The following is a 23,699-nucleotide window of genomic DNA, read 5'->3' as shown; positions in this document are numbered from 1 at the left end:
TAGCTGGAAGACACACTCTCTCTCTCTCTCCACAAATAGCCCACAATAGCACACAGATCTCCATCTGAGGCTGTCGGGCAAATGACATGTGCCGAGAGGAATGTCTGGGGTGAAGAGCAGGAGACACACAGGGAAAGAAGAGAAAGTTTCAGAGAAAGGACACAATCAAAAATGCAAAAGTTAAAAGCCCCTTTCTAGGATCAAGAGCCCTCAGTGGAAGTTCTCTACCTGCCTGAACAGAGTGCTGCAGATACAGGACATAGTCCTTTAAAATAAACTAAAATACATTGGGATATTTTCAGGATCAGCATCACTGCACTTGAGTCAGTTCGTCGTATCCAGACAAATTTTCCTCGGGTCGTTTCATCCTTACAGTTCGTGATTATAGACTGCGTTACATTCAGGTGTTTCCCATGTTCTAAAACCCCTCAAAACTTTTCTCTTAACACGTTCTCATCTTGACAGAACAAGGTTTGTTTACCTGAGATAATTAAAAAACAGTTTTCAGTGCTTGTTTAAAAACTGAGTAATAACTTTATTGTGAAAGGGAATTACATTTCCTGTCACTACAAATTATTAGTCTGAAATTAATCACCAGCCTCTGAGGGAAAGCATTATTAAATGATTGTTTTATAATTACCTTTACAAGTAAACAAATAATTCAATGTAAAAGTTATTTAAGTGTGTCCCTGGATGTGATAAATTTCAGTTAAATGAGCCGTAACGAGGGTTAATTAGTCGTTTGAACGCAGATTCCTCACAACAAGCTTCTCTTACGGGGATCATTAAAAAACACCATGTTATTATATTTTTAAGTGGATTACATTTACATCCTCAGTGGTGTTGACACAGATTTTATTACTCATCATCTCTGCTGTCACTGTTTTTCAGAGCAGACAGGGGAGAAAGTGGCAGTGTCATTAAAATTAATTGTTTTGTCAGAGAAAACTGACACCAGGTCTCGTTTGATCCCAATCCTCAAATTTCATCACTGCTGTTATTAATGTTTCTATCTGATCTGTGCACCGATAGGAGAAAAACCAAAAAAGCATTAGGTTTTTTATAATGCACTTCAGCTGCGTTTGCAGCTTGGGAACCCAGGAGACGTGTGTGAAGACCCAGGTTTGCCTGTTAGAAATAAAAAAGATAATGAGACGGATTTTTGGTCTGAACTGACAGCTACCAAGATATGAAAGGAGAAGCACACAGACTCACTAAGTTCATGACAGATGAGTCAGAGATCAGCATCTGCTATTTCATACTGTTAAACAAGTAAAGCGAGTAAAGAGACGGATGGAGAAGCTGAAAAACAGAAACCGTAATGTCCTTTAACTGACATAATAATAATTCATTAAAAACATGCAAAAGCACAAAGCACCTCTAACTGTCTCTGTCTGATTCTCCTCACAGCTGATTGGCTCAATCATCGGTCGTCAGGGCACCAAGATTAACGAGATCCGACAGGTATCAGGGGCTCAGATCAAGATCGGCAGTCAGATCGACAGCACCAGTGACCGGCACGTCACCATCACCGGCACGCCGATAGCCATCAACCTGGCCCAGTACCTGATCACTTCATGGTAAGTGTCCACACTGATGAAAACTTGATGAGAACTCACTTCACTGACAGAACTGAAAGGCCCACAACAAAAGTCCAGTCACTGCTGCAGAGAGTGAGATTTGTTTTCCACAAACTTCACTCACCTTTTCAAGAGTGGAAAATTAGCTGCTTTTCTTTTCTTTTTTTTTCAAAGAACACTCAGATAAAAGACAGAGTGAAGATCACAGATCACACACAGTCGAGCTTTTTTCCCCAAATCATTATGTTCAATCACTTCATGAGCTGAATAAGTCGGAAAACTGCACTAATTCAAGGCCCTGGTGGACAAAACCTTTAGGAGTGTCTGAGTCTGTTACTGCTTCATATTATATTATAGTGAATAAGTCAGTAAAAAAAAAAAAGAAAACGATTTAAACGAGCCACAGAACTAAATCACCTCAAAATCACTATCAATTTATTGACTCCCATCATGTTCCAGTGAGGGCAGATTACATTTATTGTAAGTACTGTAGAAATCACTGTGTCAAACAGCGACAGCATTAATGTCTTTGTAGGAAACCTGACGAATCAAAGACGACTCAGGTGAATGCGAAGGTGACCACTGCTCTTTAAAGAACGTAGGCTTTACTGTATCTGTGTACATTAGACACAGTTTGTTAGTCCCATAAAATACATCTTTTGTTGGACTGTGAGCTATTCATCATGGTTTAACACAACAGAGCTCAGTTCTAGCAGGTTAACCTGAAGGTATTTGTGTGTTGTACACTCTGCTCCTATGGTTCAGTGCCAGCCTGTAAAAGATTAAATGGGCATCATAAGCACTTCCTACACCAAACATTACATTTTCTATCTTTATTGTAAAAGATGTATTACAGCTGTGTGAGTCGAGATCGCATTATTTATTTTTTTCTCCCCAGGAGTGTTTAACAAAATGCAATCTTCAAAAAGCTGCGAATGAAATTGTTTTTAATAAAAGCTACAATAATCAAATCATTCCTGCAGGCTTCACGTGCAGAGATCTGCCTTCACCCTCCTGCACGAAGGAAATTTAAGACCCTGAGCAGTTTAACGTTGGTGCTGCTAACTGTAGTGAAATTGGCCTCAGCAGAAGCAAACTCTGATTTCAATGAGCAACTGACCACATGAAGCAAAACCGTACATAACACATCAGCTGTTTGGAGCTTTCTTTGGTGTTAAACAAGAGGATGTGCAGCAGGAACAGATGTTGTGCTGAAGTAACCAGTCAAAAAACATACGAAGATGGATCAAAACACACAGTTAATTTAATGTGGGTTATCGTCAGTGTTCAGTCTGTGTGAGAGAGGGGAGATGTTGGTCAGCTGGAACCGAGACTTGTTTGCATGTTTTATAAGAAAAAAGGGACGACAGGGGAGGAAGGAGCAGGATGGTTGAATAATTACATTCTTCCACTGTGAAGGATTAGTTAATATTATGTAGAGAAGTAACCCGAGAAAAACAATCACAATATTGCTTTAAAAAAATAGCAATTCAGTTTTTTCCTACATTGTGCAACAGTATTGAGTTGAAATCAGAGTTTTCATGGTGTTGTCAGTGCGCAGGTTATCTGAATTCCAGCATTATACATAACACAGAGTCTGGATGTTCAGGTGCCATCAGACATGTTTGGTTTCAGGATATTTTAAAAGTACTACAATAACAATCAGAGTAAGGTTTCAGACCCTTTGAAACATTACACTTTATAAACATGTGTTTCGACAGCAAGAAGCTGCAATGGAAACATGGACCTTGGTTACCATGGTGATGTGATGAGTACAAATAAAACCAGATGTGGCAGAAATACATAAATTCAATACTTGAGAGTACACAATTAAAATTAAACAATTCATCCAAAAGTTGCTCAATATGTGAAATTTTTGTCCTTTCTGTTTATCCCGTGAGTTCAGTGTCACCACAGCGGATCATTGTCTGCATGTTGATGTAGCACAGTTTTTACACCAGATGCGCTTTCTGACGTAACCCTCCCAATTTCTACTGGGCTTGGACCAGCACTGCACAGCTGGGGAGGGGAAAGGGCTGTTGGGGGTTCAGTCTTGCACAGAAACATTTTGACATATAGCCGGGACCGGGGATCGAACCACTGACCCTGTGGTTGGTAAGGTGGATGACCACTTTACCAACTGAGTTACAGCTCAATATGTAAATATTTAGACATTTTTTAAATTGCCCATAAAAATAATAATACTTAAATCAATAGACTCGATTGTTATTCATTTCTTAATTTCTGTTTTAATTGTACAATTTAATAGGTATTAATTAAATTCTGTATTATTTATTTGATGACAACTCTTGGGGTCATCCATAAAAGGCAACATGCCAAATGGTGAAACTGAAAAACATTTGCTCATTCTGAATTTGATGCCAGCAATACAATAAAAAGCTGAAAATGGGCAACAAAGGTTTTAAAGCAACCACCACGTGGAATGTGGGGTTAATTGGCACCGGGTCACTAGCATGACTCTAAAAACAGCAACCCAGAGAAGAAGAAGAGTCTTTCAGAAAGAAGGACGGGGCATTTATCATTAAAACATTTAGAAAATCCGGAAAAAATACTGAACATCATAAACCAATGTAAGCTAAACTCTACCATGCTAAGAAACAACCATACATAAACAAGATCCAGAAACAGCATAGTCATAGAAGTTGTGTCTTCCATGCTAAGAGGACAGAGACAATCTGTCCTCCAGCAGAAGTGGCATTAGTGTACGCAGCATGGGTAACTTGTCCCTCTGTCCCTCTTTGAGCATCATGAGGTGAGATATAGGAGAGTAGAAGCCCTGAAGCGTTGAGCAGCTGAAATGCTAAATGAAGACAGAACGAGGAAAATCTCTTTCAAACATAAAGCCATTGGTTTCCAAACATTTACAGAGCCTTGTTTGGGGAAATCAAAATGTCCGAATAATTGGGACAGAATCACTGCTGCAGCTGTTTATACGAGTTACAGTGACAATTTAAAGTTTCATTTTAGTGCCTGGTTTAAATGATTCTAGATCATGTTGCTGCAGGGTTTGGTGCCTTGGCTTTAATGTAAAAGCTGACGAACATCATGCCAGTCTGTGCTTATAGCTATTAATTTCGGCCTTAAACAGTTTAAGTGTTACTGAAAACCTTTGGAACGATGCCAACAAAAGACCTTTCTGTTGTGTTGCAGGTTAAATGGTGAAACATTAGAGCACAAGGGTCTCGTCTGCAGCACACGCACCACAGAGCACATCTGTACGATGCATCACACGAGAACAAATCCGGGTGAACAGGGTAGTTTCCACGTCACTCAGGCAGTGAATATGAGAGAAATGGGACAAAAATACCAGATAGCAGCACCATGAATATGCAAATTTGGAATTGAACTCTGGGTGAAATTGATATTTTACTTAACACTTTTACTGCTACTGACAGCTGGAAGAATAGGCTGAGCAAAACACACACACACACACACACACACGGGTCAAACTCATTCAGTCTGAAATGTCAGGTCACAGCAGGTGAGAATGACACTGGAGTGTCCATGACACCTCCGCTTTTTTCCATTCAGATATTTTTTATTTTATTCTCTCTGTCAAATTCCACTTTCGACCGTCTGAGTGTTCTGTCCTGACGGACCACACAACAGCAGCTAAATTCATACTGGACACATTAGTAGATTACACGACTGCACCCTTGTTGGTACCACGTCTGACCCCCTTTTGCCTTCGGAACTTCCTTAAGCCTGTGTTAAACCAGGTGCTGAAATCATTCCCGAGACATTTTCACAGTAGCATCACGCAGTTGGTGCAGATTTGTCGGCTGCACATCCTGTTCCACCACATCCCAAAGGTGCTTTATTAGACCGACATCTGGGGACTGTGGAGGCTGTTTGAGGACAGTGACCTCACGGTCATGTTCAAGAAACCAGTTTGAGAGGATTTGAGCTTTGTGACATTATCCTGCAGGTGTGTTCTGCTGCTTCAAGATCCAGTATGTTGTGTGTTCAGAGATGCTCTTTAGATGCTCTCGGTTGTAGTCAGTGGTTAGTTAATTTACAGCTCTCCTCTCTTACCGGCTCCAACCAGTCAGACCATTCTCCTCTGACCTCTGACATCATCAGCAGAGAACTGCTGCTCACGGCATAATTTCTCTTTTTTAGACTGTTCTCTGAACCCTAGAGATGGTTGTGTATGAAAATCCCTGTAGATCAGCACTTTCTGCAACATTCAGACTCTGGCACCACCATGTTCAAAGTCATTTAAACAACCTTTCTTCCCCATTTTGATGCTCGGTTTGAACTTCAGCAGATCACCGTGTCCATTTCTGCCTTTCTAAATGCACCGAGTGCTGCCATGTGATAGATGATTAGTTATGTGATAACTAGCAGTTGATCAGGTGGAACTAATAAAATGGGCAGTGAGTGCAAGTCCTCTTAGTGAATGGAATAATAACATTGAAAAAGTTTTTCCTTTTTTTTTTTTTTTAAAACCAAGTGTAAAAGTTCACAGTAGTTTAAATGCCGTAATCTCCCGATGGAGCCAATTCAAGCAGCCTGTAGCTCATATTTACCTTTCGTCCAGAAGCAAAGAGAGTAAAAATGAATTTAAGTGATGTTTATTCTGAGCACTTTCAGAAACCTGGTTCCTCCATCTCTGCCATCTAATCGGAGGGAAAATGATGGGAAAATGTCACTGTACTCACTTTAAATAGAACAGTCAGTTATTCTTTAAGCGGTTTTCAAACATGAACCTAATGTAAGTTGACTTCACCTTGTCCCCACCTCAAAGTCCACATACTGCCTCATGGAGGACAGTGCGTGCAGTACAGCACATGTGCTCCGTAGCGTTGGACCTACATCAAATTTCTTTAAAGAACTTATGTCAAGTTTCAGGCACATAGATTTGCATCAGCTTGAAAGCCGAGCGTAAACTCACAGACAAGTTCCTGCTCTGCGGCATCATTAAAGCCAAAAGAGCAGCATGGCTTTTCTGTTCCTATAGAAACTGAGCTCAGCTGAGAGAATTTGCAATAATACCAGGAGTAGACGTAGTTCATTATACTACATCACGCCACTTTCGTATTTGCTCCTGTCATAATTACTGCAGTTGTTAGAAGCTGCATAACAACCAAAGTATGTGGGTGCGTGTGGGTTGTAATAAGCTGTTTGCACAACTAATTACGTCTTGTTTGTTGAGACGAGTGTCAGAATAAATGGTTAATTATCAGGAATTGAGACCTGATTTGCAAGTCAACAGTCTGACGTTGGACATTTGTTTTAAAGAGTTTCTGATTTCTCTTATCTACAGTGGCACTGACATTTCCGAGCACTGCAACTTTAGACTGAATGTACTGCAGTTTCTCTCTATCCAGACAAAGTCCAGCAAGTTCATCCTCGAGTCCCTGAGGATGCTTGTGTTAAATTTGAAGATAATCCCATCAAGTCACACGGAGAAACCGAGACACAAGCAAATTAGGAAAAGAACCAAAAACAACCAAATATAGAAACACAGTCTGGTGAAGGTGTTTGTGATCTGGACTGTCAGGGCCACTGTGGCCTTTCTGGGGGGGTTTTCTAAACAGTTAAAAGGTCAAAGGTTAAACAGGTAAGTGCTGAAATGAAAGTTGTACTGTTGTGAAAGAATCAGGGCATCAGCTCTGACAGACTCTGGGTTTTTTTGGAATAAAATATTCTTCTTTGCTTCTTCTTCCTGTTTTTGAAGCAGCTTCCTCTCTACAAAGCCTCCATCCTAATATCTATCATGATTTTGTTCCCTCCTCCCTAAGCCCCCTCCCAAGCCATCACCCCAACTTAAACAGCACACCCCCCATCCGTACAGCGAACTCCCTACAATAATCTGTTGCAACCTCCAGCAAAACACACCTGTCTTATGATTTGATTTTGGTCTGTGATTTCATTTTTAAAAGCTCCTCTTCGTTTTTGTTTGGGTTGAATTTTTCTTTTACTTTTTACTCTTGATTTCTTTAACATGTCTTTTATTTGACCTTCTAACCCTTCTCCATCCAAAACTCCCTGTCCCTTACCCCTCCCCTCCCCTCTCCACTCCACTCTCCCTCCCCTCCCTTCCTTCCTTCCACCCCCCCATTCCTCCCCCCTCCTCCAGTTTAGAGACAGCCAAATCCACCGCCCAGTCCTCCTCCATGCCGTCTCCCGTTGACCTGACCATGAGCTTCACCCAGCCTGCCCCCCCTGCCTCCGCCTCGTCCTCCTCTTCCTCCCCCCTGGCAGCGATGGGCGCTGCACTGCCCCACGCTCCCATCCTGGGTGCTCCCTATGCCCTCCCTCTCTCCAGCCTCCTGGGAGTGAAATCCATCCCATATCTGGCACTCTCCACCCCTCCAGCCTCAGCCGCCATCGGGGCGCCAATGTTACAGAGTTCTGCGGCGGCCGTCCCGGTATCGGCTCACGCAGCGGCAGCCCTGGCCTCCTACACGGCCAAGATCTCATCCTCGGCAAACGGGATGAAGAAGCCGGAGAGACAGAAGTTTGCCCCGTACTAACAAAGGAGGAATGAGAGGATGAGGTAGCTTCTGGGCTGGTTAGATGTTTAGGGCAGTTTTAGTTTCCTTTTGTCTACTTTTCCTTTATTAATCTCCGTTGCACTTGTTGCCTTTTCTTTCTCTGACTCTTTACTACTTCCCTTCTGCGAAAAGTGGGATCATTGGAAATAGTCCAAATAGAACAGTCGTAGCCAAAAAGAAAAGTGATCAAAGCCATGAGCATCAGGGTTTTTGTGCGGCACTGCACAGCAAGATAAGAACCTTCAGCTGTTTCAGCTCATTCTTTTCTCCTTTGTGCAAAACTGATATACATCTAAATAACACAGAAACCGTCCATTTATGACCCGTTTTTATTATTACTGCGAACACAGGGACAAATATACTACATAGGTCCAGAACCTCTTCAAAATAAAAGCTCCCACTGGTTTGCAGGCAGGAGGCTTTTAATGTGAAGTATCTGGATGCAGACCAAAAATAGCACAACCTCAGCAGGAGGTTGAGGAAGATGCCTAGGCCAAGGTTAGAAGTCGTGTCTTTTTAAGTCAGCACCCAGATACTTCAGAGTAACTGGTAGTAGCTGGGCTGCAATTTTGTATTGTAAAAAAAAAAAAAGAACAAAAATAATTACAGCTTTTAAAAAGAATATTGTCAAAGAATCAAAATCATCCAATATGTTGTTAAAGTCTGGGAGTGGACCTGAACACAGCTCTCATACAAACGACACTGTTCACCAGTAAAATAAAGCAGATATGTGTAGGTCCAAGCAGGAACACTGGAATGATATGAAACTCAACACTAACAGCTGGATCAGGTACCACAAGCCAAAGAAACTAGAAAAAAAAGGAGATGTAGTCATTTCCTCTGCAGACTCAAAGTCAGAGTTAGCTTTGAACCTGCTGTTGACTGGTCCCAGTGAAGGACAAACTGACAGGAAGAAGCCAAACAGCAGAGGCTCAGCTCAGGGGTTAGTCAGACATGAGGTGAAGGAAGATCAGTTTTTTATGCTGCACATGAAAAATGTACTAAAGGACGAATAGTAGACGAAGACGACTGCTTCTTTCTTTCTTGACTTTTTACACAGGACACACACATACGCTTTCAAAGGACACAGTCAAATTATCAGGCAGCATGTTGTAGGAGATGGAGCAAAAGCAGACAATCCTATACAGCAGCTTTCTGATGGATGCTGCCAGTGACAGTGACCCTTTAATTTAGTGTCGGGCACCGTGTGCATTTCCATGGATCATTGAAGGACCAACACCAGGATGGTTCTGAAGGGATCAAAAACTTTAGGTCAGACAGCATCACGTGTTCAAACAGAACTAGCTTCTGGTAAGAATTCAACAATCAGCCAGTGGAAATAAATCACAGACTACTTGTAGTTTGATTAGTAGTACACATTAGTATTTAAGGGATGTGCTTCTACACCACTTTAAACGTAACGTGAAACACTACTAGTCAACGCTACTAGTCAAAAGTATTAAGTAATAAGTTACAGAAAATTAGCTGAGTTCACAGCCTGCAGTATTAATGTGTAGGTGTAATCAGTGACATAAATGTCAATTTACATAACATGCGTTGATGCTTCACAGCAAGTAGCGAGTAAGAGAACTGTGTTTACTGAGTCCACTGATGAGTGAGCAAGTAAAAAAAAAAGATTTTTAAAACTTGACTGTGATCATTTTAGGAGGAGGATTTGAAGCAGAGACCAAAGAACGTGGTTCTCTGCCAGCTCTGCTAATTGTTTGACTTATTTTGCTGTTGAGTTGCTAAATGGAGATTGAATCACATTCCACTGACTTGAATGGAGCCAGTCTGGGAAACACAGACCAGTTCAGACTGGACTAGTTTTTGTTTGGGGAACAAAGTCCTGTAGTGCAGAGTTTGTCATAATTGTTTGATTAATTGATTGTGTAATTTTTTTAGCAAATTACTGTATTATTTAAAAAGAAAAAAAAAGAGCTTAATGGGAAAATAAACCTATAGATTAATTGACCAGGAAACGATTGTTAGGTGCAGCGTTGTTCTTTCCAGTGGTAAGTGGAGGCCCGTCCTTACTCTGTGAGCTTTGAGACCGTGTGACACTTCCTGTGTCCACGTGACGTTACAGTAAATGCACATTAGAAAAACCGTCATAAGTTTCCAATTATCCCACTTTGTGTTTCAGTTTCCTTCTTCCTGCAGCTCTGCCCTCTTCAGTGACTGGTGTCTGTAGCTACCGTGTGATGAGATTTGAGGTTCTTTGGGCCACACAGCCTGTAAAAGCCATAGAGACTATTTGTCTGTTTTCTGCTCTCTGCTCCTTATTGTATCGTGTGTGCTCATATTTATTGACTAATATGAAATATTCCCTCAGAGTTTCTATCACTGGTCACCAACACTGAGCCGAGCGACTCGGCTTTTGTATCCGTCGTCTACTTGTATGTGACGATTTCTTTTCTGCTTCCTGTCGGTTCTTTTAAGCATTTTGTTGTACTGTTTTTTAATACCTAGAGAGTTTTTGTTAAACAGTCTGTACTTGTTTATGTTCACAATTCTCATTTAAAATGTGTTTAAATTATTTTTAACTTATTAAAAAAAAAAAAAGGAGTATTACATTTACAGTTTTAGGGGAAAAAAATTTCCAACATGTAAGTTTTTTTTGTTTGTTGGTTTTGTTTTTTTAGTTGTGTGAACAAAAATTACCTGCTTTTGGTAAAAAAAAAAAAAAAAAAGTTTTATTACATCATTAATGCTAATAGTTAGATGTTTCTGTTAGTAGTGTTTTCACTTGTGAGCTCAAACTGACCACCTCCCCCCACCCACACACCTCCCTAAGTGACGACGTGGTTGTAAATGACTGCCCTGCTTCTCGACTTTCAGCATCCACAGAACTACAATAGAGCATCACATCCACGTTAAATCTACACAACACAACGGAATCACACTGAAATTCCCCGCGACGGATTTTAAATGTGCTGCAGTCGTCCGCAAATGACAGAAACAGTCAAATCGGATTTTGGTTTAATTTTTTTCGTGGAGAGATCTGCAGCGAGGAGCTTTATTAAAGTGAATTTTGAAATGCAGAACATTTAACAGCTTGTGAAGTAATTTAATACTGAAGATCAATAATCCTGTCGGCTCTTAGCAGAAATTTTAGGGCCAGACTGTGAGATGAGGCAGGCAACATGTGGCTTAATACATTTCATTTCAAAATAAAACTTAAATATTTTTTTGTATATTTGAAGGGTCAGTGCATCACTCACATGAAGAAGTACCTTAAGCTAGTAGTGGGTATCAACAAGTAAAGCTGCAATGATGAGGAAACTGATTTCAATTGATAAAACTGAGTTAAGTAAAAAAAACAAAAACGAGCCGAGGACATTGTGTCGAAGATGCCACACGGTGATTTGGAAATAGTTTAGGCTTAATATAATAACATAATATTTAATGCACAGTCAGCTTGTGCAGATGTTCCTCCGTTGAGGCAACATGTGGCTTCACAGACCGTTAACTTGCAGTTTACCTAGGACCTGCTGCTTTAGGATCAGGGTCAGACCATGTTCTTTGTCCAGTAAAGAGTCTTTGTGCCGCTGATTTGGTCCAAACCTGAGTGCGACTGCTGTGCTCAGACCTGCCTAAACGAACCGCACGAGGAGGAAACTGTCTGTCAAAGCAGCCACGACTCAGGATTAATATGAGTATTTCTACTCTGGATACTTTTCTGTAGATCATGTTAATACCAGTTCAGGGCACTGGTCTTCCTACACAACATTCAGAGAAGCACTGGTTAGTTTACTCATTGTAGTTCTGTGGCAGAGGCCGTTCTGTGAGGGAGAAAGTAGGAAGCAGCCTTCATTTTTATATCTTTCTAGCTGAACTGATGCAGAGCACGGTTTACTGTCCAGAGCGTCGGAGACTAATGCTGCATGTTTGCTTGGCCTCACTAACTCAAAACACACACACACACGCTCCTGATAAATTAATCTCTCTCTCACACACACACACACACACACACACACACACACACACACACACACACACTAAAGGTCTCAGTCGTTGCACTGACTCCCTCCTCACTGAACTAAAAGCAATACTAAACAGAGCCGGAAGAGTAGCTACACAGCAGGCAGATATCCGTGTGTGTACAGATGTGTTAATATTTATCCTGATGTCGATGCATTGAGTTCTCTGTTCCTTCTGTTTGTTTATAAAATAATAATAATAATGATGATAATAATAATAATAATGTGGTATATTCAACAAGCTCACTTATTTTTATAAAGTCAGAAAACTTTGTTGAACTGAACTGTGTGTTTCATCACATCACTTGTTTGTCCTTTGACCACTTTTCTTTTCCTTTTTTTTAATTTTCTGGTCATTGTCCACATGTCCTTCATCCATTTGCATGAGTCTGACTTGAATCGATGTCTATGCAAAACCATCTCTGCATGGTGCAGCTCAGTGATCCATGTGCAGGTTTACATGAAGGAAGCGCAGCTGAAGTGAAAGGGCTCAAGGAGACGACGGGTCTGAGACAAACTGCTTCTGCCCTGGTGATGAGTGTGTGAAGGGACGTCCCGTCAGAGTCCTGAAATACTGGGAATCTGCTGATAGACGCAGATGCAGTACTGACACATCACATCTTGACCCAAAGTTAAAGCACGTTGTAAAATGATCTGGATCTGATCGACCCTGATCCTCTTTACTGGTGTCGACCCATTGCTCACCATTACAGTTACAGAAAATTATTTGGACACAGTGACCAGGTTAGGGGGGAACTAAATGTGATGGGGGGGACAATGACATAAACTTTGTGTACTTCTAAAACCTCCAGTACTGTGGCTGATATCATTAACCTCCACAGGTAGATGTTGGTAGGAAATTTCAAATTAAGATAATAATGATGAGGACAAAAGTAAAAACGAAAAACAAACTCTGCTGTGTCTTAAACTCTAGTTACCAACAGTCAGACTCATGTTTCTTAAGATTATTAATACATCAGCGACAACCAGGTTATAGACAGTAACTAGAACGTTACCTGAAGCTCATTTTTTCCAAAGTTCTTTTTTCTTCTCTACAGCTTTAGGTTGTCCACACGTCTCCATCCAGCAGCAAAAGCTGCTCCATTCATTAAACACCAGTTGCTGCCATATTTGTTCTGGCAGAAGAAAGCTTTGTTTAAATGGAGACTTGCTTAACTGCAGTGGACTGATGAGGATTTACTTTTCAGCAGCTCAAACTAGAAGCCAAACAGTTTAGTACTTGTATCAGTACTCCGTGTCCGTGGGTGCTCAGTGGGATTGGTGGTAACTGGTGCAGTTTCCTGTGTGTTTTGGAACCTTTCACACTCAGTGTAGTAAACAGCTTCTCACGTTTAACCACAGCTGACGCCACATTTCCCAGTTCGAAAGACCAGCGTGGTTTGTCTGTCACGTTAACCTTTGAACCAGGACCTTCAGTTTATTGGATCAAGCTCTTGACATAAAGGCAGCTGTCTGTTTTGTGATTTACAGCTAATTCAATTACATTTTATTGGTGTGGTATTTGATGTGATGTGGCAGATATCAGGACTCTGATTGGGACCAAAGGAAAAGTCAGGACATTTCTAGTTTACAATCCTTAATGAGATTTTTAAAAAAGTAAACTGCAAGCTTAAGCTACGCTGGAGCGAGGTGTCACCCTGTTGGAGGAACACAGACCTGATGTACAGGGTACAGCTTCTTTTGCTGTTCAAATACTCTGAATGGACGTCTGCCCAAGTCCAGACTTGTTAAATCAGAACTAATCGTGCTCTACTATTGAGGAAAATGATTCTACCCTCTGCTCCGATTTTTAAATGATTATTTTATAACTACCCACAAGTGCAGAGCAGAATTCCCTTATTGCCAACTGATTCCTTATGAAAATGGCAGCCAGCCGCTGCACTTATTAAATCGGAAGTCTGGCACAGCGACGCCTCGAAGGTGAAAACAACAATCGAATCCTTCTCCTTCAGGGTGAATGTGCTGCAAGAATCAGACCCTCAGGACAGAGGGTGGAGGTTTCACCAACAACACATTCACTGTATGATGATGCCCTCATTCCACTATGTACTGCAAAAAAACACAGACAAATTTATATCCAAACACGCATTCACTCGGAACCAACGGCTGAACAAAAAAAAGTACGTTATGAATATTGTATTGCACTTGAACATGAAAATTCCATTATGACAAGATATTCTCTCGCGGATGTGAAGCACTAGCATCTTTCTGTTTTACTTTGTGCCTCCCTGTGAACATGGGGAGCTCTGCTCTTTGTATATCAGCCTGATGTGTCTGTGATCCTGTTTTCTTTCCATTCACGCCACGTTCTAATAAATAAAACCACCACTGAAAAAATAAACCGATTCATGCTGTATGTTGTATTCATGCGCTTTAGTTTTAGAGCAGAGACGTGTAACAACGTCAGTGCAGCTGGACAAACAAGGTGATGCATCTACACTTTACTAGTAAAACCTCTGTTAAAGTCTTAATTCCATTCAATTTAATTAAAGCATCAATTCACAGCAAAGTCATCTCAAGGCACCTCACATAGATATATGTCAAGAAAACCCAACAAATCCCTTTGAGCAATTCACTACTGCTAGAATATCTAGAACAAATGCATGGACCAGTTTTTCAGCATCATTTTGAGACAGGATGCTCCTAATTTTGATTGTTCTGTAGGTGGAAGAAGACTGTTCTAGAAAGACTTGTTTTATATGTGAGGTAAAGGACAAATCCTGGTCATAAATATCTCCAAGGTTCCTTGCAGTAGAACTGGACTTATGCCATCTAGAGTAACAATGGTTGGACTATGACTTCAGTTTTGTGTTTTCTAATAATGTTGCCTAAATAAGACACATATATAAAGTATGTTGCTGACTGCAACAGCTTCCTTACAACTGTTACTAACAGTTAGTTAAAGCACAAAGTAGCACTGAGACATTAGAATAACAAACAGATTGTCATGTAGGTGTTTTTCAGTTTTACAATACAATAGTGTTAAGTCTGCCCACATCAAGCTGCTGTACAGAACCGGTGCCAATTAGATCAGTTCTCTCACACAGTTCTGGGTTCAGCAGGTCACAACTGGTAACTGGTCAGAATGTGTTGGTATTTCTTATGTCTGCATCGATGAAGACCGATCAATGGAATACAATCCAGTTCAGCAGCTCTTCCACAAATTCTACTTTTACATCGGTTTTTAAGTTGAAGCTGTCAGAAAGGTGATAATTGTACTCTCAGTTTATTACTGGGGTCAAAGTGGGTGGTGGAGTCGTACTGGACTGTATTATAAGAAGAAGTGGTTCTAATGTTTTGGCCTCCTCACTCATTTTAAGAACATTAGAATATACATTAATAAATCCAATTCCAATTCATTTCCATTGCTATGGTGATGACACCAGGCTATAATAATTGAAGTGGCCAAAACATTAGAACCACCTCTTATAATACACCAATACAAATTCACTACCCAATAAACCTGAAAATTTAAAGCTGCCAAAAAATGTGCACTAAATATTTCACTAAATATTATCTAAACTGTAGTTAGGGGCCCTGGTGGCTCAGAGCATTGGGTTGGGAAGCAGAAGTCCGCAGGTTTGAATGGAGGCTTGTGGCAGGAAGGGCGTCCGGTAAAAACTGCAAGTCAAATCAACGTGCGGAACGTGTCCCATGAAGGGACAAGCTGAAAGCTGTTGATCTATTATTTCAACTGAAAAAGTTGAAAACCTCTTTTCAACTCTCACCTTTGCTTCCCTCAGAAACACATAAACATGTCTTCACCTTACATTTATTCTACTATAGATGTGAGGACACACACTAACAATTTTATCCTTCGAAAACGCACACACACACAAACGTCTACACTTTTCTCTGAATGAACAGAATTGTGTGTGTGTGCACCTTGCAAACACAATGATCTATTCCAACATGATCAGGTCTGTCTGCTACTGCCTCCCCTTCAAAAGACACACAGACACACGACTCTGATTGACCAAACAGATAAAGACAACCAAGTCAGGGAGACAGTAATTACAAGGACAGTGGCTCTAGTCTGTGTTTTTAAACTACAATTAGAGGAGCCTGTTCATAGGACGACCCTTCGCAGACATCGAGCAACTCGACCGGAGGAGATAATTATACAGATGTCACGTCTGTGCACAGGCTAACAGCAGCAGGGGAGGAATAAAGGCACAGTGAAGGATGAAGTGGAAATGAGCTGTGCTTGGTTTCATCAAGTCTATGTGTGTTTGTTTTAGCGCTGCATGTTAAGACGGAGCAGCTTAACTAAGTCTTTTCACACCACACAATGCGTCTCTTCAGACAGACACTTGTTTTCTTTTTTGGCAAACAGTATTTCACAGACACAACCACCAGTGAAAAACCTCTCAGTTATTCCTCATTTGTATCACAGAAGAAGAAAAAAGCAAACCTTGTCTTATGTTCCAAGTCAAACACAGATTATTGGATTTCAACTACTGGGGTCTTTGTGCACAATGTGTTAAATGTTAGAGCTGATGACAGATGTGAGCAGAGGCTAAAACAAACTAATCGTCAAAGGTTAAGAATGAAAAAAGTAGACAAAATGTATTTACGCTGTGCTGGGATTTATGCCACAGCTGTGAAAAATGTGTCATGAATAGGACAAAGATCAGTGTAACTACAGAGAATATTCATCCTCTGTAACCACTTATCCTGTTTGGGTCATGGGGGCTGGACCTTAAACCAGCTGTCACTGGGTGAGAGGCGGCAGGTCTCCAGTCTGTCTTAGGGTGAAGACACACACACACACACACACACACACACAGTTTGCAGTCACTAACAAACCTAACATGCGTGTGTTTGGACTGTAGGACCCACACAAACACAGGGAGAACATGTGAACTCCACACAGAACGGCCGCAGACAGCTGGTGGATTTGAACCGTGGAGCTTCTGGCTTTGAGGCAGCAGCAGTAACCACGCTGATGAAATAACAATCTGCATCTGCAGATTAACTAAAGCTGCAAGCAAACGTCACTCTTAAGTTTAAGAGCATGAACAAAAGCAGCAAGCGCTCACATGTTCTCTGGCACTGATCTCTTTACATCAGTGGTACAGATGACGGCTGATTACTCATCTGACTGTAGTCATGGAAAACACTGCTTCCTGAACAGACAGGTGAGCAGTGATGTCCTGGGTGACGCGGGTCCCTCTGACCCTCTGTATCCAGGCTCCAACTGTACAATTTCTTTATTCCTGCCCTATGAGCCACATGCTAAATCACAGCTCCTGACTTTGGCAGAGTCAGGTGGGGCGGAGCCGTTTGATTACAGAGGAACATGGGCGTCGATAAATCAACCAGAAATTAACGAGAGCGTTTGAGAGCGAGCGCCGTGATGAGCAGCTGCTTCAGACGGCTAAGAGCTCTCCAGACTTATCACTGATGAGATCAGCAAGTCTCAATGCTGGGAAACAGAAAACAGATGGAAGGTGAGTCATAATAAAAGAAACTAATCATTTTACAAAAATCAAACAAAACACTGTTCAAACCAGAAGCAATGACCTTTTAACACAACACTGCCAAGAAATACTCTGTAACTGTATCTGATCACATGAGACGTAGGAAAAAGTAAAAGTAAAGCAGCCAGACTCACATATAAGAATGAAAGAAACCAACATGCTGTTTGTTTTTGTCGATTTCCATTTGGTCAAGATTGTTTAAAAAAAAAAAAAAAAAAAAAAAGTAGTACTTTTTTTTTTTATTTTAAAGAGAAATGTCCACTATCTCATTGTAAACACGCAGAAATGCTAAATATCTGCACAGCTTTACAAATTATTACCACATTTTAATAAATATAAATACATAAAGAAATAAAAAAAAAAAACTAACAAATGTTTCTATACAACTAAACAGGAGAATAACTCATCTTTTTCTAAATTAATTTTATGCTTTGTAGTCTGGAATAGTTTGGTCACCTATAAACTTTGTTGTTTTCCGAAAACTATTAGATCATCAGACAGACTCAGATCAGATCGCTTCACTAAGTGACTTTTGTTCATTCAAAGTTGTGCTCGACACACTCGTAACAAACAGCCATAACATTATGACCCCTGCACAATCTAATCCAACTCAGCAGCTCTGCCATGAATTCACAAAGTTATAATTTCTCTGTTTTTAGGTCGGAACTGTCAGAAAGGTTATGACTATAAGAACAGGTAGTTCTAATGTTTTGGCCACATCACAGATTTTAAATAGGGTGTCAAAAAATTAGAACCACCTGTTCTTATAATACACAAATTATAACCTTGTAAAAGTCCAATACATGGCAGAGCCACTGTACTTGATGGCTTCAACCTGCACAGGTGGTCATAATGTTACGGCTGATGGGTGTATAATAAAGTGACAGTACTTGTGGGAGAGAGTGGAGGAGCTCAGCAGACAGCAGAAGGAAGCAGAGCAGACTAGTCCTAGTATCAGTTGTCTTCTGTAGCTAGAAGACATAAAAACATTGCAGGAACTCTCTGATTTCCTTCTCCTACTGCTCTACAGCTGCACTGGTAGGTTTCCCAAAGACATCAAGGGATCCAGAAATCTTAACACTCAGCGATAAATTAAACCCAATTAGAATGAAAAACAGTGGCAGGCCAACATACAAAGAGCTTCTGAGGTGAAGGGAGGGGGCAGAGTACATACACAGAATTATATCTGAAGTTGAAGAGCGGGACCACACCTCAAATGCTCTGCTTCATCAGCCTCATCCCCTTAGGGATTTGGACCTGTGGCCTTCTGCATACCACCCCAAAGCTCTACCACTGATCACCAGGCTCCCTAAACACTCTTCAAGCCCATTATCTGTAAATGCAGTCACCCAGGCCGACGCTTCCACATCCAACTACGGTTCCTCACTCCACTTTTCATCCCGTTCAATCATCCATCACAGTCCTTATTCAGCTGATACTAACACATTTTGTCCTCAAACTAAAATAAACTATGTGTTACGTAACGTGTAGAGTTCAGTCTATGATCTACAGTACGATTTCCAGGACGTCCAAACAGGAGCTTCAGTGGATTTGTGAAGAGGTACAGTTTAGACGACCCACTGCTTAAATTCGACCCATCGAGGCTTCACTAAAGTATCTGAACCACAATCAAGGAGCTTCGCTTGTGCAGATTTACGGTTGCTCCAAGATGAAAGTTGAAACAACCAACGCAGACGTGGTTACAACAGGGCAAAATAAAATGTGAACAAAGCTGTTTAACAAAAAGGCAACGCAGGAAAAACACTATCAATGACATTTGTAGGTCAATACTAATCTATCTGAGACTGAACGATGCATTTCTGTTGGAGAGAACAGCTTTAACAGTGTGCAAAAATTAAAGTACACACACACACACACACACACACACACACACAGAGTGGGATTGAGAGCTTGGCCTGACTAACAATGCTTTGTTCATCCATCCGGCCCTTCTGCCTGTAAATGCAATCCAATCCAATCAACTCAGGGGGCCAGACACACACACACACACACACACACACACACACAGAAAAGGTCCCTGAGGAACAGATGCTCCAGAGGTCTGACGAGGCAATCACAAGACCTTATCCATCACACAGACAGAGGAGGGGGAGGAAGAAGAAGAAGAAGAAGGAGGGCAGTATGAGAGGTGGGGGTGCCATAAATAGGGGCAGTGGCTGCAATAAAACAAGCCAGAAAGGGGAGAAGGAGTGAAGGCAATAATGACAGCAGAGCGATGATGTGGTGGGTGTGACGGAGGCTCAGAGATGCAGCAGCAACAACCTCCTGCTGGTTTTCACCAAGTTTAATGTGCATGCAGCTGCAGTACCAAATAAAACTGCTCCATCTCCAAAGTGAAGCTGTTTGGGGGGTGAGGACACACACGTGTGTGTGTGTGTGTGTGTGTGTGTGTGTGTGTGTGTGTGTGTGTGTGTGTGTGTGTGTGTGTGTGTGTGTGTGTGTGTGTTGGGGGATCACTTATGTGACATTTGCTTTGGTATAGAAATGTCAGGTTAGACAGGCACATCGAGGAGGTGAAGAGAGGAAGAGAAGCTTCATCACAACCTAAAGGGCAGAAGGGGGAGGGGGGTTTGAAATATCCATAAAAATGTGATGTTTTCAGTAACATCTTCCATACAGTAACCCAAACACTGGAGGGGCTTCAGGAAATGCTTCCAACAACAACTGTGTGTGAATGTTAGAGGAAAACAGGTGGTGGCACTAATTCCCCATCTGTTCCATCAGTACATATAATCATACCTGCATATACGTCAACCAACAAACGCCGGCACCGATGTACAGAATGTGCTTAAATACACGTTTTCTTTTCCCAGAAAGGCTGAGGTGCTGGAATGATGTGCAAACGTTTAAATGTCAACATTACATAGAGGACAGAGCAAATGTTGATTATCCCAGAGAAATGGGAAACCGTCAGAAGTGGGGAGGGGGCCAGGTTCAGCAATAAGGAAGAATCTCATCATCTACATTGCATCATGTCAATAAAACATTCAGAAAATCCTGTCAAATCTCTACAGGCAAGAGACAAGACCAGGAACCAACACTGACTGGCCGGGATCGACGGGCCGTCAGGGGCCACTGCATCAAAAACAGACAGGAATGTGTCGTAGTGGAAACCACCACATGAGCTCAGGACACTTCTGAAAACCAGCGAACACAGTTTGTCTCTGCAGAAACACATGAAGTTATACAGCAGATACGCAGGAGGGCGCAAACGTTTCCTTCGTCTTATTTTGAAATGTGGTTTTCAGCAGCGTAATACTGAAAGCACATTCAGCTGGTACAAAGCTTCAGCTAAAAATTATGTGTGTGGGGATCAAAGCTTAACATAACGTGTTTTCAGTTAGTTATAAAATTGATAAAATAATTAAAATGTAACTGATTGAGGAACATTCATAAAACTCACTTAAATATTGCATTGATGAAAAAAAGTGTTGCTCTTTCAAAATAAGGGGATCCAAACTTTCATCCAGTGATAAACAAGACCCAGAGACTGATTCCGAATGGACAAAGCGGAAAACTGCCCTGTTGTGTGACGACTCAAACATTTTTTATTTATTTGCAGGTCACAGACAGTTTTCTCGGGGAAGTGGTTTCCTGATTCAGCGTAGGGGTTTCGAAAAGCTTGATCTCCCCTAGTAGATTTGTCCCAGACAACGCTGATTTCTCCATCATGTTGACAAAGGACCAGGCATCTGATCAGCTTTTCCCCAAGAGCTTTGAAACGTCGCTTTTGAGCGTAAGACAAACCAATACAAACCATGAAACTATCATCTGGCTCAGCTGTTTCATATCTGCATGGTGATGTGGTGATTCCTGCAGAAATCCACAAACAGCTACTGGCACATAGACACTGCAGACCCCAGGTCATTCAGGGATTGACACAGATAAGGGGACAATGGACTTGGCAAAGAAAGGCAGTAGGACAAAGGCTGAATGGAGAAATTGAGAAGATTGAGGGTCAGATGTCGACACAAATTTAGGTTCAGCAGCTGGAGGAGCGTGTGTCTCAGGTCAGAGGGAGAAAAGTTTTAATGGAAGAAGCTGCTGGAAACTTCCTGGGGCCTGAGGAGACAGCAGACAGCAGCAGCAGGAAGCCGGTGAAGCACTGGCTTGGCTGGATTAGGAGGTTGGATGTTTGGCCTCTTGAACCAGCAGTTCCTCTGTGAGCCACAGTCTGCCAGCACGGAGCCCTGGAGTCAGGCTGAGGTATTAGTTACCACAGGACACAGACTTCTTCAGCCGCTCTGGCATTAGCTCAGGCTGAGTGAGACACGGTCTCTCAGAGCAGGACACTTTACTGCAGCAGCTCTGGTTAGACAGACCGAGAGAAACCACCCGATTACAAACACCAGGCAGAAGTTGTATTTAGAAAAGCCACACGCAGCAGTGATGAGTATATTGGTATATTGGTTTTCAAATGTGCAGCTGTAAATCAGCTTCATATCAAAGCTTTTATTACATGTGATACTGAATAATGAGCAGTGGGCTTCAATGAACTCGTGTGTTAAAATAACAGTTGACTCAGTTGTTTCATTCATCTGTACAAAAAACAACCAAAAAACCTTTTAACTTTGAGCTGAGCCCTAAAGTGAGGCACATTTCTGCTCCGCTTTCACGTGTTTTTCCTGCAGGTCGAGTTAGAAACTGTTTTTAATCTGCATTTCTTTGCAGCCACAACCTGAAAATTATGTGTCAAGATCAAATCACCTGCAAGTGCTTCCGTCCAGCGGAGTCTTCTTTTCAAAGCAGGACAGGTTTGACGTGAAACAACGACAGAAGAGCCTCCGACATCCTTTACATAGAGACACACTGCACTGCAGGGAGCTAGAAGTACAATTTGTGTAGCTCTAAACGGGAATGTGACAGATTTTACAGAGAAAAATGACATTTATCGTTTGTTTTTGGAACATGGAGCTGAAGTTATTTGGTTTAAAGATCTTATGAAATGACCAAAGGGCAGTAACATAATAATAATTAATAAATATTATTATTATTATACAATACTACAATTCAAAACTAAAACAGGAAGTAGATCCTATTAGTGGATAAAATGATGCTGTGACTCATGGAACAACTGTAGTTTAACCATCTGGACAGTAAACAGCAACACATCTAAAAAAGAAAAAAAGACTCTCAACCTGAAGTTAAGACAAAACCTGCTGTTTTGAGCTGGACTGAGGTCCGATCACCTTTCCACCACAAACAAACTGCTCCACAGCTTGTTTGGAACCGGACCAAGACCCCATTGACTAAGGGTCTTGATGAGGTTGTTCCGGTCCACAGCCGGTCGCTGCTGTGTTCGGACCGGCACAAACGAGCTGCACCAAGAGGGAAATGAACCAGAGTTCAAGATAAACCGCACTAACTGAGGCAGCTTTAAAAACATTAGCCGGTTTTTTCCCCCACTAACAGGATTTATTATTCCTGATGATCATTCTTCACGATGGTATTTAAATATTATTGACTGACGGAATTGGTTTGCATGGCTGTACAATTCAAACTGTTTAAAAGTCGACATGTGCTGTTAAAACCTTTTTCTCAGAAGAAAAAGGCTCTGAATCGCCCTCTTGGAGCCATTTAAAGCTACATAAGTCATGTGACCTTTGACCTTTCCTACTGCATCTCTTTACCTCTGGGGCTCTAGTTGAACCACTAGTGCTTCCTACAGTTACTGTACTTCTCTGGTGTTGGAAAGTGATCTTGTACATCTATGGCTTGTCATGGATGTAACATAAACGGATGCAGGTAAAACAACCCACTGCTGATCACCTGGACCTGTGTTCAGCCAATCAGCAGTGGGTTGAAAAGGGATGTTTGAAAATCCAGCAGGGCAGTGGAGGCTAGAGAAAGGTGCTGCCCCCTTGTGGTAAGATGCATGTAAACATATACATAAAAGTATGAAAACCGAAACTGTGGCCCTTATAGAATCTGGTGCCATGACTGAACCACGAGCCGGACTTTGGACACTAAAAACCACATGTCCTAAAAAAGTACTTCACTAAATATTCAGTTAGAGCCAAAGTAAGCTCATCCTTTCATATGTAATAGAAAGTATTAAAATCTTGTATCATCTGACAGTATAAATAC

The 23,699-nt window shown here is 41.4% G+C and overlaps 1 protein-coding gene across 4 annotated transcripts in view; it reads left to right on the top strand.

Annotated features, from left to right (window-relative positions):
- pcbp4 (poly(rC) binding protein 4) overlaps positions 1-14,449 on the top strand; it is a 120,751-nt gene extending 106,302 nt beyond the window's left edge. For 3 of the 4 annotated variants that reach the window (XM_067504609.1, XM_067504611.1, XM_067504610.1), the window contains exons 15-16: positions 1,411-1,580; positions 7,687-14,449. In XM_067504609.1, coding sequence (XP_067360710.1) covers positions 1,411-1,580; positions 7,687-8,083 — 567 coding nt within the window. In that variant the 3' untranslated portion in view covers positions 8,084-14,449. Of the gene's footprint in view, positions 1-1,410; positions 1,581-7,348; positions 7,666-7,686 lie in introns of those variants that run through there. The other variant, XM_067504612.1, reaches the window with a different exon arrangement.
- The last annotated feature ends 9,250 nt before the right edge of the window (positions 14,450-23,699 follow it).

The sequence above is a fragment of the Channa argus genome, chromosome 5 (assembly GCF_033026475.1).
Source record: "Channa argus isolate prfri chromosome 5, Channa argus male v1.0, whole genome shotgun sequence".
Taxonomy (NCBI): domain Eukaryota; kingdom Metazoa; phylum Chordata; class Actinopteri; order Anabantiformes; family Channidae; genus Channa; species Channa argus.
The sequence above is the reverse complement of the archived record's forward strand: the minus strand, read 5'-3'. Positions and strand labels throughout refer to the sequence as shown.